We start from the raw sequence: 20,592 nt of genomic DNA, 5'->3' as shown, positions 1-20,592 counted from the left end.
TGCTGCCATTCACCACCCAATGAATGTAAATAAAAGAAGAAAGGCAAGGCCAGACAACATTCCAAATTTCCCTACCTTCCACATGCGTCACCACTAATCCCAGGGACCACTAGGAAGGGGATGTAGTCTAGGGCAGAGAATACAATCTCACTAAACTGCAAAATGGAGGGAGTGGGCCTAATACTGCTCTTCTATCTAACCTGTAACCAGCATCCCTGGCCACCTGGAACTGGGCATGGACAAATTTCTACACATCTTTCAGCCGACCTTTGCATAACGCTCTATGGCTCACTACTGGACCATTGAATATTTTGAAAGTTAAAATTCCCCACTGTACGGGTGGGCAATGGCCCCACCCCCAGTTGAAAAAACATTGGTGAGCTCACCTTCACTTGTTTGGCTCGCCCTACAGTGATTTAAAGGCAGTTGAGTTGTTAATTGGTTCAGACTCAGGAGGGTCTTCTATCTGGGAGGAAGTCCCGCCTCCACGAACTGCTGACTAATCAAATGACCGTCAGCTGTTTAGTCCCAGCAGTGCCACTGGAAGCGGTGAACACTGCTGGGACTACAGGCAGGCCCAATGAAGAGGATCCATAGAGGCGAAGATCCAGGTAAGTCCAGGGTTTCATTGGGGCCAAGCTAGCAGACCCCGGTGAGAGGTTTGACGGTCAGTCAGCAGGGCAGTGCAGGGGAAAACATGAGGGGTGAGTGACTACCATGAACCACCCATTCAATAGGAGGGACCCACTTTCAACTGGCATAAAGGCTGCCTGGCTCCACTGGTCACCACGCCACATGGTGTGGACACCTCCTGCTGTTGGTAAAATATCAGTGGCAGCAGGAAGGTGGTGTTAAGTGGCCATTATTGGCCAGTTAAGGGCTTCAATTGGCTCAAGGGTGAGCAAGCTGCCCGACACCTCTCCCGCCTCTGGTAAAACTTTAGCCCCCCCACCCCCCAACCTACCAGCCCATTCCTGGAGTGGGGGACTGTGCATAAAATCCCATTCTACAACAAGTAACCAAATTCAGATCTTCTCTTGACAGATGCTGATCAATTTAGTTTGAATTTCTAGCATTTTATTATTTTTTGCAGATTTCCAGCATTTGCTGTGTTTTTATATTTCATTATGCAAACAATTTAAATTGGGCATGTTTCTTAGGTTTGTCCCTATTGCCCTTTGCCTTTACTCACACCCTCCTGCTGCAAGCTCCAAGTTGCCCTCATCAGTGCATTCCCTCATTCCCTGACCAAATTGCTAAACTCGATCTTGCCTTGACTGCTGTAATCAGCATTATCCTGACCTCACCAGTGAAATCTTGCGCCCTGTCAGAAAATACAGGTCTTTGGCCATGAAAGTACTCTGTCTTTTCAATTACTTTCAAAAGCAATAGTAAGTGCATGACAACTTCAATCAGGACCAAGACACAGCTGGGAGTCTGTCTTTTCTAATAATGTAGAAATTGGGATTCCCAAAAGGGCTTCCCCAAGCATGTTTATGTTGTCATTTGTAGTGTGCCATATGTTTGTACTTTAAATAATAGTAGCTTCTCAAATAGCTTCCTGTCACCTCTCAGGGGTCTGTTCTGACTGCGCCTCCCCAGTCATTGACTGGAACCAACATTTCCTCTGCATTCTCCTCCATTGTAACTGCCACCTTTTTGATCCAAGCACTGATTTCCCACTGTTCCTAGTGATCACTAGCAACGAGACTTCAGACTTACCTACATTGGGTCTGGGATGTTAGGCATGTTGTAAAGCAGAGGCTTCCCTAGGTCAATCCTGGGAAAGCCCTTTTGTGAAACTTTTGCAGTGGCATTAGGATTACTCAAGGCTTATAGTATTCAATCCACACTCTAACTCATCTCCTCTCTCTGCCCCCATCCCCAGCCCCTAACCTCATCCATCAATCAACATCAATTAATGATGCTAGGCCTAAATATAACTTTCTATTCGTCCCGTGCCAAGGGTTTTCCTCCCTAAATACTAACACTCCAGTATTCTTTCCAGATACACTGTACTCTCACTATAGGACCAACCTCTTTGCACTACCAAACCACTTGCCCCTGCCATGTCCCACATAGTACCTGCAGCCTACGACATACTTACACCCTGGAACATCTTCCCTACCATCTTCCTCGCTATTCTTGGCTGGAAAAAATGTGATAAAATAATCATATGGTTAATACATTAGACTCTCCGGTCATCAGAGGATCCACAGTAGGCGATTAAATCATTTATCACTTGGATATACTCAAACAACGAGAAATCTACCACAATATGGTCAAAATGAATGCATAATAAAATCAATAATTTACTCAATATGAGCATTACAGTGGAATCTGAGCACAAAAATAGCCGTGATATTTTCACAATATTGGGGGAGATTGCTGCCTTAAAGAAGTGACATCAGGTTTTAGCCACCTGTACAGAAACTGTTTCATGTATAAGGACAGCTGTACTTCTTCAGTATGTTCTCAGTGATAGGCTTTATTGAACTGAAGAGAAATGGCACCTTACAGTCAGCTTGCCTCATGACAGTCACATGACTATGGCAAGCCAGGTTAGCAGAATTAGTAAAGATTGCATTTCCAAAACCCAAACAGAAACCACTCGACTTTAAGTTCTATTGAAACAATTCTGAATGCAGTTATCAGAAAAACGCAGAGATCCTATTAATCCAAAAGAGTTCAGGTGGGTCCCCCTTTAAATATTGGTCTAATTATGTCACTCGATTTCTAAGATCAATCCTGTGAGCTTTACCGAACAGATTAGCTGTTGTGTAGGTCAGTCTTCCTGCTCAGTTAAAGCAGTATTGGGGTCTCAATGACATCATGCAACCCCAATTTAAATATATTCATCAGACACCTGCCATTTTCTGGCAGGCAATTTCCTAATCTGAGTGAGTTAGTCTGTAAAAATCAAGATCATGTAATTTGTGGCAGGAATCGGGGGGCAGTGAGGGCGGAGGCCTAGCAACCCGCATGCTTCCAATCAATTTGCTATTAAGCTTGTTGAAGAACTTGTTAACAGGCTGGAGAGAGACAGAATCAAATTTTCAAAGTTAAAGACAGGAAGAGCCAATGGTCTTTGCACGTTAGTACACAGCTGTTGGGAGCGTGGGGTGGGGTGGGGAGCCCATTATTGATTGTGGCTGCTCATGAAAAATCTTGGATAAGAAAGAATAGTCAAACTGAGGTTCTCATTCAATGGCAAAAAGTTGCCATTGCTCGAGCAGTGTAGCTTGAGTACTTGAGGAGTGAGCATTTGGGCACTTGTTTGGGCCATAAGGTTGCTGGTCCTCTGCTCCCCTGCCTGCTCCATTTCTCCAGGCAGTGGCAAGCCCAGTAATGGCTGCCGTTTCGCCTTGTACAATCGCTCTCCAGAAATAATTCCTTCTTCCCATGCCCAACTCCCCTAATTGGGTGTTGAACTTTTCTCTGGGCCATTAAGAGCTTTCCCTGAAAAAATCAAGTTGTGTGGGGGTCAGGACCCTAAAATGATCTAGGTTGGAATCCCGATCCAGCATTGAAAATCCAGCCCATAATCAAGACCAATGTAACAAATGCAAATGATATTTGACAACTGGTAGCTTCTAGGCCACAACAGGGGTCATAACAGATAGGGGCCACTATTCGACCCAATGAACAATTCAAGAGGCTGATGTTCTCTTTTGTGATGTCTACCAGCATATTAACTTTGGCACAGAGCACTGCATGCAAGCCAAAAAAAAAGGTTGCACCTATTCAAAGTTGAGCACCGTTGAGCCTCTTGTAAATCGTGTAGGTGACCTCTATTCAGTAGCAATGCTGGTAGCCTCACCAACTGAGCCCAGCTGAACCTTCTTATCCTGTGGAGTAGGCAATTCAGTAGATCTGAAATGTATGGAAGAGGAATATTTCTAATATAAAAGCAAAATATTACAGATGCTGGAAATCTGAAATAAAAACAGAAAATTTTGGAAAAGCTCTCTGGGAATTGAAACATAAACTCTGCTCCTCTCTCCATAGATGCTGCCAGATCGGCTGAATTTTTCTGCCATTTTCTGTTTTTATTTAACACTTCTAATACTTCTGTTACTTCTGCACCTGGAAGATGTCACTATTGAAGCTTGTGAATATTTCACCAGAAAAGAACTAAAGGATCAATGGTGGACAAGTGTTGGAAGTAAATGTGTTAATCTCTTACTTTGCTGGCTTACATGCTATGATGGTTAACAGTGTCTGCCCTATTATATTAGTGAAATGCAGCCTTGAAAACCTGATTTTTTTTTTAAAGTTTGTTTGCTAAAGGTGTCGTTTCAACAGTTTATGGAATATTCTGTTTTTTGCCCAGCTTCTCCAGTAGGTAACGGATACATCAAACCACCAACAACACCTGCGAGCAGCTTACAAGGTGACAGAGGTCCACCAGCCATGATGCCCATCAATGTCGACCCTGATATTAAATCAGGAGAGTATGTCTTAAAAAGCGTGTTTGCCAACTTTACTACTCAGGCTGAAAGAAAGATCCGCATCATCATGGCAGAACCCCTGGTAAGTTAGAGAACATTTTTTTTTAGTCTGTGGTCCTGTAAATTTTATATACTCTTGCTAACTCATAGTTTTTTCCGGAGCTAGCTTTTTAAATGAAACTCTAGGCAACCCCATTCATTAAAGTTATTCCAGATCTATTAAAAGATACAAGTTTTGTTCCTTGGCACTGCTCACAGATGAAAGCAAATGCTTTAACAACCAGAGATGAAGCATCTTCTTCTGAATGTCTCTCATGAAGTACCCCAGTAATGAGTCACGATGTACAATGTAACTCATCTATTTGACATTCATGCAAGGTTTGATCCTTGATAGTTCTGATGGATGTGTTGTTTTATAATACTTACACTCTCAGCATTCACAGCACTCTCAGCCTCTCCACTAAGAAAGGAATGTCTCCTGAGCACTGGCATAAATGTATACCTGGCTAGAGCCTGGCTCAGTCACTTGCCTTCAAGTATGTGATATGACTGCTTGTATGAAGCAGTTTTCTTCTCAGCTGAGCTCCAGATGTTCATGTTTCTCTCCTTGGCAGAGCTTGGAGAAGACCTGGCCCTACAGCAAACTGTCTCCTGGTCACTAGTGGTAGCTGATGCACTATGTGAAGGCTTCTGCTCACTATCTAACTCAGCCGAGGTACAAGTCTCTGTACTGGTACTTGAGGTGATGATGTGCATGAAGGTGCCCCTTCAGAAGGAGTCACCTCTGCGTTGTCCGTCTTGAGATGCACTGGTTGTTGGGAAGAATCTAGAGGAAAAGAACAGAAGTTGATCACAGAATGAATGATACTGAGAAACTGAACAGTAGTAGATAAGAGGCATTGCAATGCAAGTTGACGTAGTCAAGCTGTGTGCTTATGGATTTCTCAGAAGTTCATGAAGGCATGCAAAGATATTCAGAGATTCTGTAGAAGTTTATGGCCTCAAAACATCCTATGTTGAAATTCTTGTAAGGTTACTGATCTTGAGTTCTGGCTGCACCGAGCATGATTGCACGACGAGGTTGGGTGGTCTTGTTACTTTCTTTCTTGTGCATTGTCTTGACCTGCAGAGGGAGAGTTATTGGGTGTTTTTTCCAAAGGAGAGTGCAGTGATGTGAGGCTACTGCTTGTTGTGCAGAGGCTGAGAGTGGAAAGAAGCAAGGGATGAACAGGATAGATAGGTGTTGAACTGAAAGCAGCTTGATATAATGTGTAGCGAGGAAAGAGCCATAATACTCACAGGAGAAGTTGGTGATTGTACAAAGGCTGGTAAGCTTGAAGAGAATAGTGCTAGTGTGGTGCCATGAAGGGAGCAAGAGCACAAGAAACAGGAGCAGGAGTGGAACATTCTGCCCGTCAATCCTGCTTCGCCATTCAATACAATCATGGCTGATCTTGAGCTTCAACTCCACTTTCCTGTCCACTCCTCATATTGCTTCTTCTCCTGAGACACGAAAAATCTGTCTATCCCAGCATTAACTGTATTTAACAACGGAGCATCTACAACCCTTTGATGTAGAGAATTCCAGAGCTTCACAGTCCTTCGAGTGAAGTAATTTCTCCTCATCTCAGTCCTAAATGATTGGCCCTTTATGCTGAGACTGTGTCCCTGTGTTTTAGACTCCCCAACCAGTGGAAACAATCTCTCTATCCACTGTATCAAGCCCCTACAGAATTTTGTAGGTTTCAATGAGATTGTCTCTCATTCTTCTAAACTCCAGAGAATATATTTATTTAGCCTCTCATCATAGGACAACCCCTTCATCCCAGGTCTAGAGAATCTTTGCTGTACCACCTCCAATGTAAGTATATTCTTTCTTAACTGTGGAGACCAAAACTGCACACAGTATTCCAGATGTGGTCTCTGCAAAACCCTGTACAATTGCAGCAAGACTTCTTTATTCTTGCACTCCAATACCCTTGTAGTGAAGGCCAGAATACCATTTGCCTTCCAAATTGCATGTTGCACCTGCGTGCTAACATTCTGTGTTCCTTGTACAAGCACACCCAAGTCTCTCTGAACATCAACACTGAGAAGTTTCACACCTTTTAAAAAATGTTCTGCTTTTCTATTCTTATGACCTTATACTCCATCTGCCATCTTGTTGCCCACTCACTTAACTTGTCTGTCTCTCAGCAGCCTCTCTGTATCCTCCCCACAGCCTACCTTCCCGCCTAGCTTGGTATAATCAGCAAATTTTGATACATTACTCTCTGTCTCGTCATCTAAGTTATTAATGTAGATTTTAAATAGTTGAGGCCCCAGCACTGATCCTTGCGGCACTCCACTATTCACTGCCTGCCAACTTGAAAAAGCCCCATTTATGCCCACTTTCTGCTATCTATCTGTTAACCAATCCTCTATCTATGCTAAAATATTACCTCCAACTCCATGAGCCCATATCTTGCCTATTAGCCAAAAGGTGTGGCACCTTACCGAATGGAACATAGGACGCAGGAGTAGGCCATTCAGCCTTTTGAGCCCACTCCGCCATTCAGTAAGATCATGGCTGATTTTGTTGTGATCCCAATTCCACTTTACTGTCTGTCCCATAATCCTTGACTCCCTTGTCTATGAAAATTTGCTTAACTCTGTCTTGAACAAATTCAGTGACCCATCCTCCACTGTCTTCTGGGGAAGAGAATTCCACATATGAACAACCCTTTGAGAGAAAAAAATTCTCCTCATCTCCATCTTTTGGAAATCCAGGTATTTTTGAATGCCTTTTGGAAAACCAGGTATACAACATCTACTGATTTTCCCCTTTACCCTACTTGTTACATCGTTAAAAAACTCTATTAAATTTGTCAAACAGGATTTCCTTTTAGTTGATTTGTTTGTTGACTTGTTCTAATCATACTATGCTTTTCTAAATGCATTGTTAAGACTGGCTTAATAATAGATTCCAGCATTTTCTCGACAACTGATGTTAGGCTAACTGGCCTGTAATTCATTATTTTCTCTCTACCACCTCTCTTGAAAAGTGGTGTAACATTTGCCAACTTCCAGTCTAATGGGACCATTCCTAAATCGAAGAAATTTTTGAATATCATAGCCAGCACATCCATTATCTCTGCAGCTATATCTTTTTGAACCCTAGCAGATTTGTTGGTTTTTAGCACCTTAAGTTTCACCAATACTTTTTCTTTACTGATATTAATTTCCTTGTTTCCTCATTCTTTTGTGCGCCTAGATTATTGTCTATTTCTGGCATGAAACTTGTGTCTTTTACTGTGAAGACAGACACACAATATTTGTTCAATGCCTCTGCCATTTCCTCCATTCCCTGTGATAATTTCTCCTGTCTTTGCTTCGAAGGGACCAATGTTTACTTTAGCTACTCCCTTCTTCTTTATATACCTATAAAAGCCATTACAATCTGTTTTTATATTTCTGACTAGTTTACTGTCATTCTATTTTTTCCCTTTCTATCAACATTTTGGTGGTCCATTGCTAGTTTTGAAAACATTCCCAATCCTCAGACTGGCTGCTGTTTTTTCCAACATTATAAACCTCTTCTTTTAATCTAATACTATCCTTAACTTCCTGAATGAACTGTAGATGGTTCTTTCTGCTGAGATTTTGTTTTTCAATGGAATGTATTTTTGTTGAAGATTTTGAATTGTTTCTTTAAATGTTCCCCACTGTTCATTTAACTCCATACCTTTTAGTCTATTTACCCAATTAACCTTATCCAGTTCTCCCCTCGTACCTCTGTAATTGGCTTTGTTTAGGTTTAAGGTTCTTGTTTGCAATTGAAGTATGTTCACTATTTCCCAGTGGATCTTTGACTCCAACGTTACTAATTAACCCTGCTTCATTACACAATACTAGGTCTAAGATAGCTTTAACCTAGTTGGTTCCACAATGTATTGCTGCAAGAAACTGTCATGAAAATATTCTACAAACTCATCTTCGAGACCACTCCTGCCAACTTGATTGGCCCAATCTATATGAAGGTTGATGTCTCCCACAATTATTACATTTCCTCTATTACAAGCTCCAATAATTTCTTGTTTAGTGCTCTGCCCAACAGTATACCTACTGGTAGACCCACCCTATAAACTACTCTCACCTGTGTTTTCCGACTCTTGTTATTCCTAATTTCCACCCATACTCATTCTACTTCATGATCTTCAGAGGCCAGATCCTTTATCACTAATGTCCTAATGTCATATTTTACTATCAGGGCTACCCTCCTCTTTTGCCATTCTGTATGCCTCTCCGAAATATTGCGTACCCTGGAATATTTATTTCCCATCCTTGATCACCTTGTAACCATGTCTCTGTAATAGCAATTAAATCTAAATCATTACCTCTATTTGTGCCACTAGTTCATCTATATTATTGCAGATGCTTCATACATTCAGATAAAGAACCTTTATTTTCAATTTTTTAACTTCCATTCCCTGCATTGTCCTTATTATAGTAATGGTAGAGTGGGGGATAATGCCAGGCCATGAGGTTACAGATTGTGTCAGAGTACAATTCTGCTGGTGCTGATGGTCCACTGCGCCTCATGAACACCTAGTCTTGAGTTGCTAAATCTGTTCGAAATCCATTTAGCGCGGTGGTAGTGCCACACCACACGATGGAGGGTATCCTGAATGCGAAGGCGGGACTTCACCTCCATGAGGACTGTACAGTGGTCACTCCTATAGATACTGTCATGGACAGATGCATCTGCAGCAGGCAGGTTGGTGAGGATGAGGTCAAGTATGTTTTTCCCTCTTGTTGGTTCCCTCACCCCCAACCGCAGACCCAGTCTAGCAGCTATGTCGTTTAGGGGTCGATCAGTAGTGGTGCTACCGAGCCACGCTTGGTGATGGACATTGAAGTCCCCCATCCAGAATACATTCTGTGCCCTTGCCACCCTCGGAGCTTCCTCCAAGTGGTGTTCAACATGGAGGGGTACACATTCATCAACTGAGGGGATGTGGTAGGTAGTAACCACGAGGTTTCCTTGCCCTTGGTTGACCTGATGCCATGAGACTTCATGCGTTCCAGAGTTGATATTCAGAAATCGCAGAGGAATTTCCCCCCGACTGTATACTACTGTGCCACCACCTCTGATGGGTCTGTCCTGTTGCTGGGATAGGACATACCCAAGGATGGTGAGCGTGGTGTCTGGAATATTGCAGTCCATGTCCAAATGCGGCAAGACCTGGACAATATCCAGGCTTGGTCTGCCAAGTGGCAAGTAACATTTGCGCCACACAAGTGGCAGGCAATGACCATCCCCAATAGGAGAGAATCTAACCATCACCCCTTGACATTCAGTGGTTTTACCATTGCTGAATACCCCTCTATCAACATCCTGGGGGTTACCATTGACCAGAAACTAAATTGAACTGGCCATATAAATACTGTGGCTACAAGAGCAGGTCAGAGGCCAGGAATCCTGCGGCGAGTAACTCAACTCCTGACTTCTCAAAGCCTGTCCACCATCTACAAGGCACAAGTCAGGAGTGTGATGGAATATACCCCGCTTGCCTGGATGAATGCAGCTCCAACAACACTCAAGAAACTTGACACCATCCAGGACAAAGCAGCCCCCTTGATTGGCACCCTTTCCACAAACATTCACTCCCTCAACCACTGATGCACAGTGGTAGCAGTGTGTACCATCTACAAGATGCACTGCAGAAACTCAACAAGGCTCCTTAGGCAGCACCTTCCAAACCGATGACCACTACCGTCTAAAAGGACAAGGGCGGCAGATACTTGGGAACGCCACCACCTGGAAATTCCCCTCCAAGCCACTCACCGTCCTGATTTCTGTCGCTGGGTTAAAATCCTGGAACTGCCTCCCTAACAGCACTGTGGGTGTACCTACACCACATGGACTGCAGCGGTTCAAGAAGCCAGCTCATCACCATCTTCTCAAGGCCAGTTAGGGATGGACAATAAATGCTGGCCTAGCCAGCAACACTCATCCTGTAAATTAATTTTTAAAACATTTTCTGTAAGGTATGATTCCATGAGCATGACTATGTCAGGCTGTTGCTGAACTAGTCTGTGAGACAGCTCTCCCAATTTTGGCATAAGCCCCCAGATGTTAGTGAGGAGGACTTTGCAAGGTTGACAGGGCTAGGTTTGCCATTGTCGTTTCTGGTCCTGGCTTGCATCCCAGGTTGCTAATGGAATTGAAAGTAAATACAGTGGAAAGGCTTACCGTAATTTTCCAATCTTCCCAAGATAACGGGGAGGTGCCAGAGGATTGGAGAGTGGGAAATGTGAGATCGTTATTCAAGAAAGGGTGCAAGGATATTCCTACGTTTAACATCAGTACATCAGTGGTAGGTAAGGATTTAGAAACAATAATCAAGGGAAAAAAGCAACAGGCCCTTGAAGAGGTTTGAATTAATTAAGGAGAGCCAGCATGGATTTGCAAAAGGCAGATCATGCTTGACTAATTGAATTTTTTTGATTAGGTAACAGAGGTGGTTGATTAAGGGAAAGCAGTGGATGTTGTCTGTACTGATTTTAAGTAATCCTTTGGCAGAGTGCCACATAAAAGGCTGGTTAACAAACTGAGGCCCATGCAATAGGAGAGTCAGAGTCAGCTTGGATTAAAAAAAATGGCTTAAGGGCAGAAAACAGCAGTGCAAATCTAGGATGATTCCGCCTAAGCGCAAGTTGTTTTACCTGCAGGCCGCATAGGCAGCTTTTCATGCCACATTGTCCCAAACCCGCCACATTAATTATGCATTCCCAGGAAACACGCTGTTTCCATGGCGGGCGGGCACTCATTCGCCTGCCCCGCCATCACCTCGCCGCTTCAGTACTCTGGGCACCATGTTTAAAGTCCAGCCGTGTGCACACCTCTGTGCTTCCAGCCCATGACTGCTGCAAAGAAAACATGGCCCTGAAAGCCAAAAAGACTGCAGACCCCTGGTTCAATGACGCATCCTTCAAGCACCTTTTGGATGCAGTGGATGTCCACTACCCCAGCTCTGGCTGCAGGATGGGCAGCAACCTTACTAATGCGGCTTGGGAGGCAGTGGTGGTCAGCGCCAATGCCCTGCAAAAGAGGACAGCCGCCCAGTGCTACTACAGGATGAATGGTCTCTTCCATTCTGCCAAGGTAATTTGCTTTTCTCATCACGCTTAACTCACACTCAAACCCATCATACATCCACAGGGATCTCACCTTAAGGAACCACACCTCTAACTCTCACACCCACCCTCACATCTGTATCAGGCTCATACCCTCTCGAGCACGCGTCCTTATCCTGTCCATGGCTCCGCTCACCACACAAACATTCCATGCTGTGTCATATGTCCTAGAGTCATAGAGGTCTACAGCACAGAAAAAGGCTCTTTGGCCCATCGAGTCTGCACCGGTCAAACAAGTACCTAACTATTCTAATTCCATTTTCCAGCACTAGGCCCATAGCCTTGTATGTCATGGCATCGCAAGTGCACATCCAAATACTTCTTAAATGTTATGAGGGTTTGTGCCTCTACCACCCTTTCAGGCAGTGAGTTCCAGATTCCCACCACCCCCTGGGTGAAATAATTCTTCCTCACATCCCTTCTAAACTTCCTGCCCTTACCTTAAACCTATGCCCCCTGGTCATTGATCCCTCCACCAAGGGGAAAAGTTCCTTCCTGTCTACCCTATCTATGCCCCTCATAACTTTATACATCTCAATTATGTCCCCCCTGAATCTCCTCTGCTCCAGGGAAAATAACTCCAATCTATCCAATCTCTACTCATAACCAAAATTCTCCAGCCCAGGTAACATCCTGGTAAATCTCCTCTGCACTCTCTCTAGTGCAATCACGTCCTTCCTAGAATGCAGATTCTAGAATTGCACGCAAAACTCTAACTGTGGCCTAACCAGCGTTTTATACAGTTCCAGCATAACCTCCCTCCTCTTATATTCTATGCCTCGGCTAATAAAGGCAAGTATCCCATATGCCTTCTTAACTCATCTACCTGTCCCGCTACCTTAAGGGACCGGTGGACATGTACACCAAGATCCCTCTGATCCTCGGTACTTCCCAGGTCCTACCATTCATCGTGTATTCCCATGCCTTGTCTGTCCTGCCCACGTGCATCACCTCATACTTATCAGGATTAAATTCCATTTGCCACAGATCAGCCCATCTGATCAGCCCGTCTCTATCCTCCTGTAATCTAAGGCTATCCTCCCCACTATTTACCACCCCACCAATTTTCGTGTCATCTGCGAACTTACTGATCAACCCTCCTACATTCAAGTCTAAATCATTTATATATACCACAAACAGCAATGGACCCAAAACCGATCCCTGTGGAACCCCATTGGACACAGGCATCCAGTCACAAAAACACCCCTCGACCATCACCTTCTGCTTGCTGCCACTCAGCCAATTCTGGATCCAATTTGCCAAATTGCCTTGGATCCCATGGGCTCTTAGCTTCGTTACCAGTCTCCCATGCGAGACCTTATCAAAAGCTTTGTGGACTACGTCAAATGTATTGCCCTCATCTACACACCTGGTCACCTTTTCAAAAATTCAATCAAATTGGTCAGACATGACCTGCCCTTAACAAAGCCATGCTGACTGTCCTTGATTAATCCCTGCCTCTCCAAGTGTAGATTAATTCTGCCCCTCAGAATTGCTTCCAATAGTTTCCCCATCACTGAGGTTAGACTGGCAGGCCTGTAGTTCCCTGGTTTATCCCTTCCTCCCTTCTTGAATAACAGTTCCACGTTGTCCTCCAGTCTTCTGGCACTTATTCTCCTGTGGCCAGAGAGGTATTGAAAATTATTGCCAGCATTGCCAGCACCCCTGCTATCTCCTCCCTTGCCTCACTCAACAGCCTGGGATACATTTCACCCGGGCCTGGAGATTTATCTACTTTTAAGCCTGCCAGACTACTTAGAACCTCCTCCCTTTCTATGCTGATTTCTTTAATTATATCACAGTCCTCCTGCCTGATTTCCATACCCACATTGTCCATCTCACTTGTGAACACCGACACAAAGTATTAATTTAGAACCCTACCTACGTCTTCCAGCTCCACACACAAATTACCACTATGGTCCTTAATGGGCCCTACTCTTTCCCTAGTTATCCTCTTACTCTCAATGTATTTGCGAAATAACTTTGGATTTTCCTTTATTTTACCTGCCAATGTTTTTTCATGCCCCCTTTTTGCTCTCCTAATTTCCTTTTTAAGTTTCCCCCTACACATTCTATACTCCTTTAGGGCTTCCGCTGTTTTGAGCCCTTGGTATCTGCCATAAGCCTTCCTTTCTCTCTTTACCCAATCCTGTATATCCCTCGACATCCAGGGTTCCCTAGATTTGTTGGTCCCGCCCTTTGTCTTTACTGGAATTTGTTGGCCCAGTACTCTCCCTATTTCCTTCTTGAATGAGTCCCTGCTCTGATGCAGATTTACCTGTAAGTAGCTGATCCCAGTCCACTCTGGCCAAATCATATCTGATCTTATTAAAATCGGCCTTCCGCCAAGTTAAATTTCTGGCCCATCCTTGTCCTTTTCCATAACAACATTGAATCTAATGGAGTTATGATCACTATCTGCAAAATGCTCCCCCACTGACACCTCTACCATTTGCCCGACTTCATTCCCTAAAATTAAGTCCAGGATGGCCCCCTCTCTTGTAGGACCTTCTACGTAGTGGCTTAAAAAGCTCTCCTGGATGTATTTTAAGAATTCCGCCCTTTGTGCCCTCAACCATCTGCCTTATTTGTCAGGCTCCTTGCATTAAAATAAATACCATCCAACCTTGCCAAACTCCCTTGTGCCTTAACTGATCTATAATTTCTATGCCTTCCAGACTCATTTGGTCTCTCTTCTAATTTTGGCTGTGCATCTGCCCCCGCTGAACCTCCCTATCAGGATCTCACCCCCCTGCCAAGTTAGTTTAAACCCTCCCCAACAGCACTAGCAAACCTCCCCGTAAGGATGTTGGCCCCATTCCGGTTCAGGTGCAACCCGTCTGCCTTGTACAGTTCCCATCACCCCCAGATTGCACTCACTCTCTCTCCATCTGGGAGAAGCCTGCTCACATCAGTAGGAAGAGGTCCCAGACTGGGTGAGGACTGGCCCACATTAGGCCCCTCATTCACTTTGAAGGGTGTGCCATCATCTAGACTGTTGAGGGCATGGGCCGTACCTGCAGTGACGGTGATGTCGGCGGCGAACACTCTTGTAAGGATGCACCACACCATCCCCCTCTCAATGCAAATGAGAGTGTTCTGTCTCCGGCTTTTGACTCTGCTGCCATGCACTACTTGCCTCTACTTTGGTTTACAGGGAACTCTGCCAAGCGACCGATACCCTTAGCCAGCCATTCCCTCAGCTTCATCCATGACCTCAGAAATACCTGGGAAAACTCAGCAGGTCTGGCAGCATCGGCGGAGAAGAACAAAGTTGATGTTTTGAGTCCTCATGACCCTTCAACAGAACTAAGTAAAAATAGGAGAGGAGTACATAATACTCATTTTTCACCCCTCTCCTATTTTTACTTAGTTCTGTTGAAGGGTCATGAGGACTCGAAACGTCAACTTTGTTCTTCTCCGCCGATGCTGCCAGACCTGCTGAGTTTTTCCAGGTATTTCTGTTTTTGTTTTGGATTTCCAGCATCCGCAGTTTTTTGTTTTTATCATCCATGACCTCACCTGGTGATGGTGTAGTAGTATTGTCGCTGGACTATTATTCCAGAGACGCAGGTTAATGCTCTGGGGACCTGGGTTCGAATCCTGCCATAGCAGATGGTGGAATTTGAATTCAATAAAAATCTGGAATTAAAAGTCTAAGGATGGCCATGATCATGAAAACATTGTCGATTGTTGTAAAAACCCACCTGGTTCATTAATGCCTTTTAGGGAAGGAAATGTGCTGTCCTTACTTAGTCTGCCTCCACCACACTTCCAGGCAGTGCATTCCAAACCCTAACTACTTGCTGTGTGAAAAAGTTTTTTCTACCCTCACATTTGCTTCTTTTGCAAAACACTTTAAAATTGTGCCCTCTGGTTCTCAATCCGTCTACGAGCGGGAACAGTTTCTCCCTTTCTATTCTATCCAGACCCCTCATGATTTTGAAAACTTCTATCAAGTCTCCTCTTAGCCTTCTCCTCTCCAAGGAAAACAGTCCCAACTTCTCCAATCTTTTCACATAACTGAAGTGCCTCATCCCTGGATCCATTCTCATAAACCTCTTCTACACTCTCTCCAATGCGTTCACATCTTCCTATAGTGTGGCACCCAGAACTGTACATAATACTCCAGCTAAGTTCTAACCAGTGTCTTATATAAGTTCATCATAACCTCCCTGCTCTTGTACTCTATGCCCCTATTGATGAAGCCTAGAATATTGAATGCTTTTGAAACAGCTCTCAACCTGTCCTGCCACCTTTAATGACTTATGTGCTTATACGCCCAGGTCTCTCTGCTCCTGCACACCCTTTAGCGGAGTATCCTTTATTTTATACAGTCTCTCCATGTCCTTTGTACCAAGGTGTATCATGTCACACTTCTCTGCACTGAACTTCATCTGCCATCTGTCTGCCCACCTCACCAATGTGTCAATATTCTTTTGAAGTTCTACACTGTCCACCTCACAGTTTACAATTCCCCCAAGTTTTGTGTCTTTCATAAACTTTGAAATTGTCTCCTGCACACCAAGATCTAGATCATTAATATATATCAGGAAAAGCAAGTGTCCCAATACCGACACCTGGGGAACTCCTCTACAAACCTTCTTTCAGCCTGAAAAATACCAATTAACCACTACTGTTTCCTATCCCCCAGCCAATTTTGTATCCACATTGCTACTGTCCCTTTCATTCCATGACCTATAACTTACCTCGCAAGTCTGTCGTGTGGCAGTCTATTGAATGCCTTTTGGAAGTTCATATACACCACATCAACGGCCTTGCCCTCATCAACCCTCTCTGTTACCTCATTAAAAAACTCCAAGTTAGTTAGAGACGAGTTTCCTTTAACAAATCCATGCTGACTCTTCCGAATCAATCCACATTTTTCCATGTGACTATTAATTCTATCCTGAATAATTGTTTATAGAAGTTTCCCCGCCACCAAAGTTAAACTGACTGATCTGTAATTGCAGGACAGATCTTCGCAATCTTTTTTGAACAAGGGCATATTGTTTGCAATTCTCCAATCCTCCAGCACCTCCCCTGAATCCAGGGAACATTGAAAGATTTTTGTCAGTGTCTCTGCGATTTCCACTCTCACTTCCTTCAATATTCTTGGATGCATCTCATCCGCTCCCGGTGCCTTATAAACTTTAAATAACGACAGCTTATCCAATACCACCTCCTTATCAATTTTAAGATTCTAAGACCATAAAACAATAAGATGGCGGAGCAGAAGTAGGCCATTCGGCCCATCGAGCCTACTCTGCCATTCAATGAGATCATGGCTGATCTGATAATCTTCAACTCCACTTACCCATAGCCCTTGATTCCCTTACTGATTAAAAATCTGTCTATCTCAACATTGAATATACTTAACAACCCAGCCTCTACAGCCCTCTTCGGTAAGGAATTCCACAGACTCACCACCCTCTGAGAGGAGAAGTTCCTCTTCATCTCTGTCTTTAATAGGCGACCCCTTGCTCTGAGATTGTACCCTCTGGTCCTCGACTCTCCCAGAATGGGAAACAGCCTCTCAGCATCCACCCTGTCAAGCCCCCTAAGAATCTTATGTTTCAATAAGGTCGCCTCTCATCCTTTTAAACTCCAAAGAGTACAGGCCCAACCTACTCAGCCTCTCCTCATAAGAAAATTACTCCATACCCGGGATTATCCTAATGAACCTTCTCTGGACTGCCTCCAATGCCACTATATATTTCCTTAGATAAGGGGACCAAGATTGTTCACAGTATCTTAGGTGTGATCTAATTAGTGCCTTGTAAAGTTTTAGCCAGACTTCTCTATTTTTATACTCCATTCCCTTTGAAATAAAGGCCAACATTCTATTTGCCTTCCCTATTACCTGCTCAACTTGTGTGCTAGCTTTTTGTATGCTAGCTTTTAAACCCTTCTAGTGACTGAGTTTCCTCCTTTGTCACCATGGCCTGGGCAGCATCTTCCTCATAGGTGGGGAAACTTCTAGAAACAATTATTCGGGATAGAATTAATAGTCACATGGAAAAATGTGGATTGATTCGGAAAGTCAGCATGGATTTGTTAAAGGAAACTCATGTCTAACTAACTTGCTGGAGTTTTTTGATGAGGTAACAGAGATGGTTGATGAGGGCAAGGCCGTTGATGTGGTGTATATGGACTTCCAAAAGGCGTTCAATACAGTGCATGGCAAAGTATTCACTTAACACCTCAGCCATGCCTCTTGCCTCTGTGTAAGTCCCCTTTTTGGTCCCTAATAGGCCCTACTCCTCCTTTTACCATTGATGTGCTTATAGAACACTTTGGGATTTCCTTTTATGTTAGCTGCCAGTCTTTTTTCATAATCCCTCTTTGCTTCTCGTATTTGTTTTTTCACATCCCTTCTGAACCTTCTGTATTCAGCTTGGTCCTCAATTGTATTTGCTACCTGACACCTGTTGTAAGCACACTTTTTCTTCTTTAACTTAATTTCTATCTCCTTTGTCATCCAGGGGAGCTCTGGATTTGTTTGTCCTACCCTTTTTGAGGGAACATACCTTGATTCTGCCCAAACCATCTCCTCTTTGAAGGTAGCCTGTTGTTCAGCTCCTGTTTTTCCCACCAACCTTTGGTTCCAATCAGGCCCAGCTCCGTTCTTGCCCCATTGAAGCCCGCTTTCTGTCAGTTGATTATTCTTGCTCTGGATTGACCAATGTCGTTTTCCACTGTCATCCTAAGTCTTATCGTACAATGATCACTTCCCTAAATGTTCCCCCACTGTTGCTTGATCTACTTGGCCCACCTCATTCCCAAGAACCAGGTCTAGCAGTGCCTCCTTTCTTGTTGGACAGGACACCTACTGCTGTAGGAAATTCTTCTGAACACAATCTAGGAACGCTTGTCCCTCACTGCCCCTTACACTACCACTGTCCCAGTCTATATATGGGTAATTAAAGTCCCCCATTATAACTACTCTATGATGTTTACACCTCTCTGTAATTTCCTTGCAGATTTGTTCCTCAATATCCTTCCCACTAGCTGGCGGTCGATATAGCACACCGAGCAATGTAATTACACCCTTCTTATTCCTTAGCTCTAGCCAAATCAATTCTGTCCTTGTATCCTCTGACACAACACGTCCTCTTACTCCAGTACTGCAATACTCTCCTTAACCAAAAACGCCACCCCTCTTCCTTTTTTCCCTTTCCTATCTTTTCTGAACACCTTGTAACCCAGAATATCTAACACCCAGATCTGCCCTTCCTTAAACCAGGTCTCCATTATCGCCACAACATCATAATCCCACAAGGCAATCTGTGCCTGTAACACCCTAATTTTATGAACTATACTCCATGCACTCACATACATGCAGTGTAACCCTGATTTAGACTTCATTACTTGCTCACTTATTTGGACTCCCATCTATTAACTTACTATTCTCTATATTAGTGCTATCTGCCTCTCCCAGCATTCCATGCACCCTGGTATTACTTTGTAATATTCTCTTCTGGTTCCCACACCACAGCTGAGTTAATTTAAACCCTCCCCAATAGCACTAGTAAAACGACCCGCAAGGAATTCAGTCCCGGCTCTGTTCAGATGCTGCTTGTACAGATGCCATCTCCTCCAGAGCCAGCCCCAGTGTCCCAGGAATCTAAAGCCCTCCCTCCTGCAACATCTTTCCAGCCACGCATTCATGTGTCTTGTCTTATTTCTGTACTCACTTACAAAGGACACTGGGAGTAATCCGGAGATTACTACTTTAGAGGTCCTGTTTGCTAATTTTCTACCTAGCTCCCTAAATTCTGATTGCAGGACCACATCCCCTTTCCTACCTATGTCGTTAATACCAATGTGGATCACGACCTCTGGCTGTTCGTCCTCTCCCACAAGAATGTCCCGCAACCGTTCTGTGACATCCTTGACCCTAGCACCAGGGAGGCAACAAAACATCCTGGAACCACGTTGATGGCTGCAGATACGTCTGTCTGCTTTACCGCCCGACCCCGGGCTGCTTTACCGCCCGACCCCGGGCTGCGTTACCGCCCGACCCCGGGCTGCGTTACCGCCCGACCCCGGGCTGCGTTACCGCCCGACCCCGGGCTGCGTTACCGCCCGACCCCGGGCTGCGTTACCGCCCGACCCCGGGCTGCGTTACCGCCCGACCCCGGGCTGCGTTACCGCCCGACCCCGGGCTGCGTTACCGCCCGACCCCGGGCTGCGTTACCGCCCGACCCCGGGCTGCGTTACCGCCCGACCCCGGGCTGCGTTACCGCCCGACCCCGGGCTGCGTTACCGCCCGACCCCGGGCTGCGTTACCGCCCGACCCCGGGCTGCGTTACCGCCCGACCCCGGGCTGCGTTACCGCCCGACCCCGGGCTGCGTTACCGCCCGACCCCGGGCTGCGTTACCGCCCGACCCCGGGCTGCGTTACCGCCCGACCCCGGGCTGCGTTACCGCCCGACCCCGGGCTGCGTTACCGCCCGACCCCCGGCTGCGTTACCGCCCGACCCCCGGCTGCGTTACCGCCCGACCCCCGGCTGCGTTACCGCCCGACCCCCGGCTGCTTTGACCTCTCTCTCCCAAAGCCTCGCTGTTTTGACAATGAGAGATTTTAGCTACAAGGTTAGGTTGGTGAAGCTGGAGTTGTTTTCCTTTCAGCATAGGAGATTGAAGCGAGATTTGCTAGAGGTGTACAGGATTATGACGGCTTTAGACAAAAAACGCTGTTCCTATTCACTGATGAGTCAAGGACTAGGGGATACAGATTTAAGTTTTTGGGCAAGAGGTGCAGGAGGGATATAAGGAAGAATAGTTTTTTCAGAGAGTGGTAATGACCTGAAACTTGCTATCGACAAGTGTGGTGGAAGCTGAAGTGATGACTGATATCAAAAGGAAATTAGATGGGCACTGAAGCAAAATAAAGTTACAGAGTTATGGGAATATAGCAGGGAAATAAGACTGAGTGGTTTGCTCTTCAAAGAGCCAG

At 44.9% G+C, this 20,592-nt stretch overlaps 1 protein-coding gene across 6 annotated transcripts in view; it reads left to right on the top strand.

The window, feature by feature from the left end:
* Window positions 1-20,592, top strand: part of LOC144682720 (protein furry homolog) — a 520,809-nt gene that overhangs the window by 71,571 nt on the left and 428,646 nt on the right. For all 6 annotated transcript variants that reach the window (XR_013577095.1, XM_078545350.1, XM_078545351.1 and 3 more), the window contains exon 2: window positions 4,334-4,533. Coding sequence is in view for 5 of the 6 variants with exons in the window: in XM_078545350.1 (XP_078401476.1) it covers window positions 4,334-4,533 (200 nt within the window). In the remaining variant the exon portion in view is untranslated. The remainder of the gene's footprint in view (window positions 1-4,333; window positions 4,534-20,592) is intronic.

The sequence above is a fragment of the Cetorhinus maximus genome, chromosome 7 (genome assembly GCF_964194155.1).
Source record: "Cetorhinus maximus chromosome 7, sCetMax3.hap1.1, whole genome shotgun sequence".
NCBI lineage: Eukaryota > Metazoa > Chordata > Chondrichthyes > Lamniformes > Cetorhinidae > Cetorhinus > Cetorhinus maximus.
Note: the sequence above shows the minus strand (reverse complement) of the source record. Positions and strands in the feature narration are given on the sequence as shown.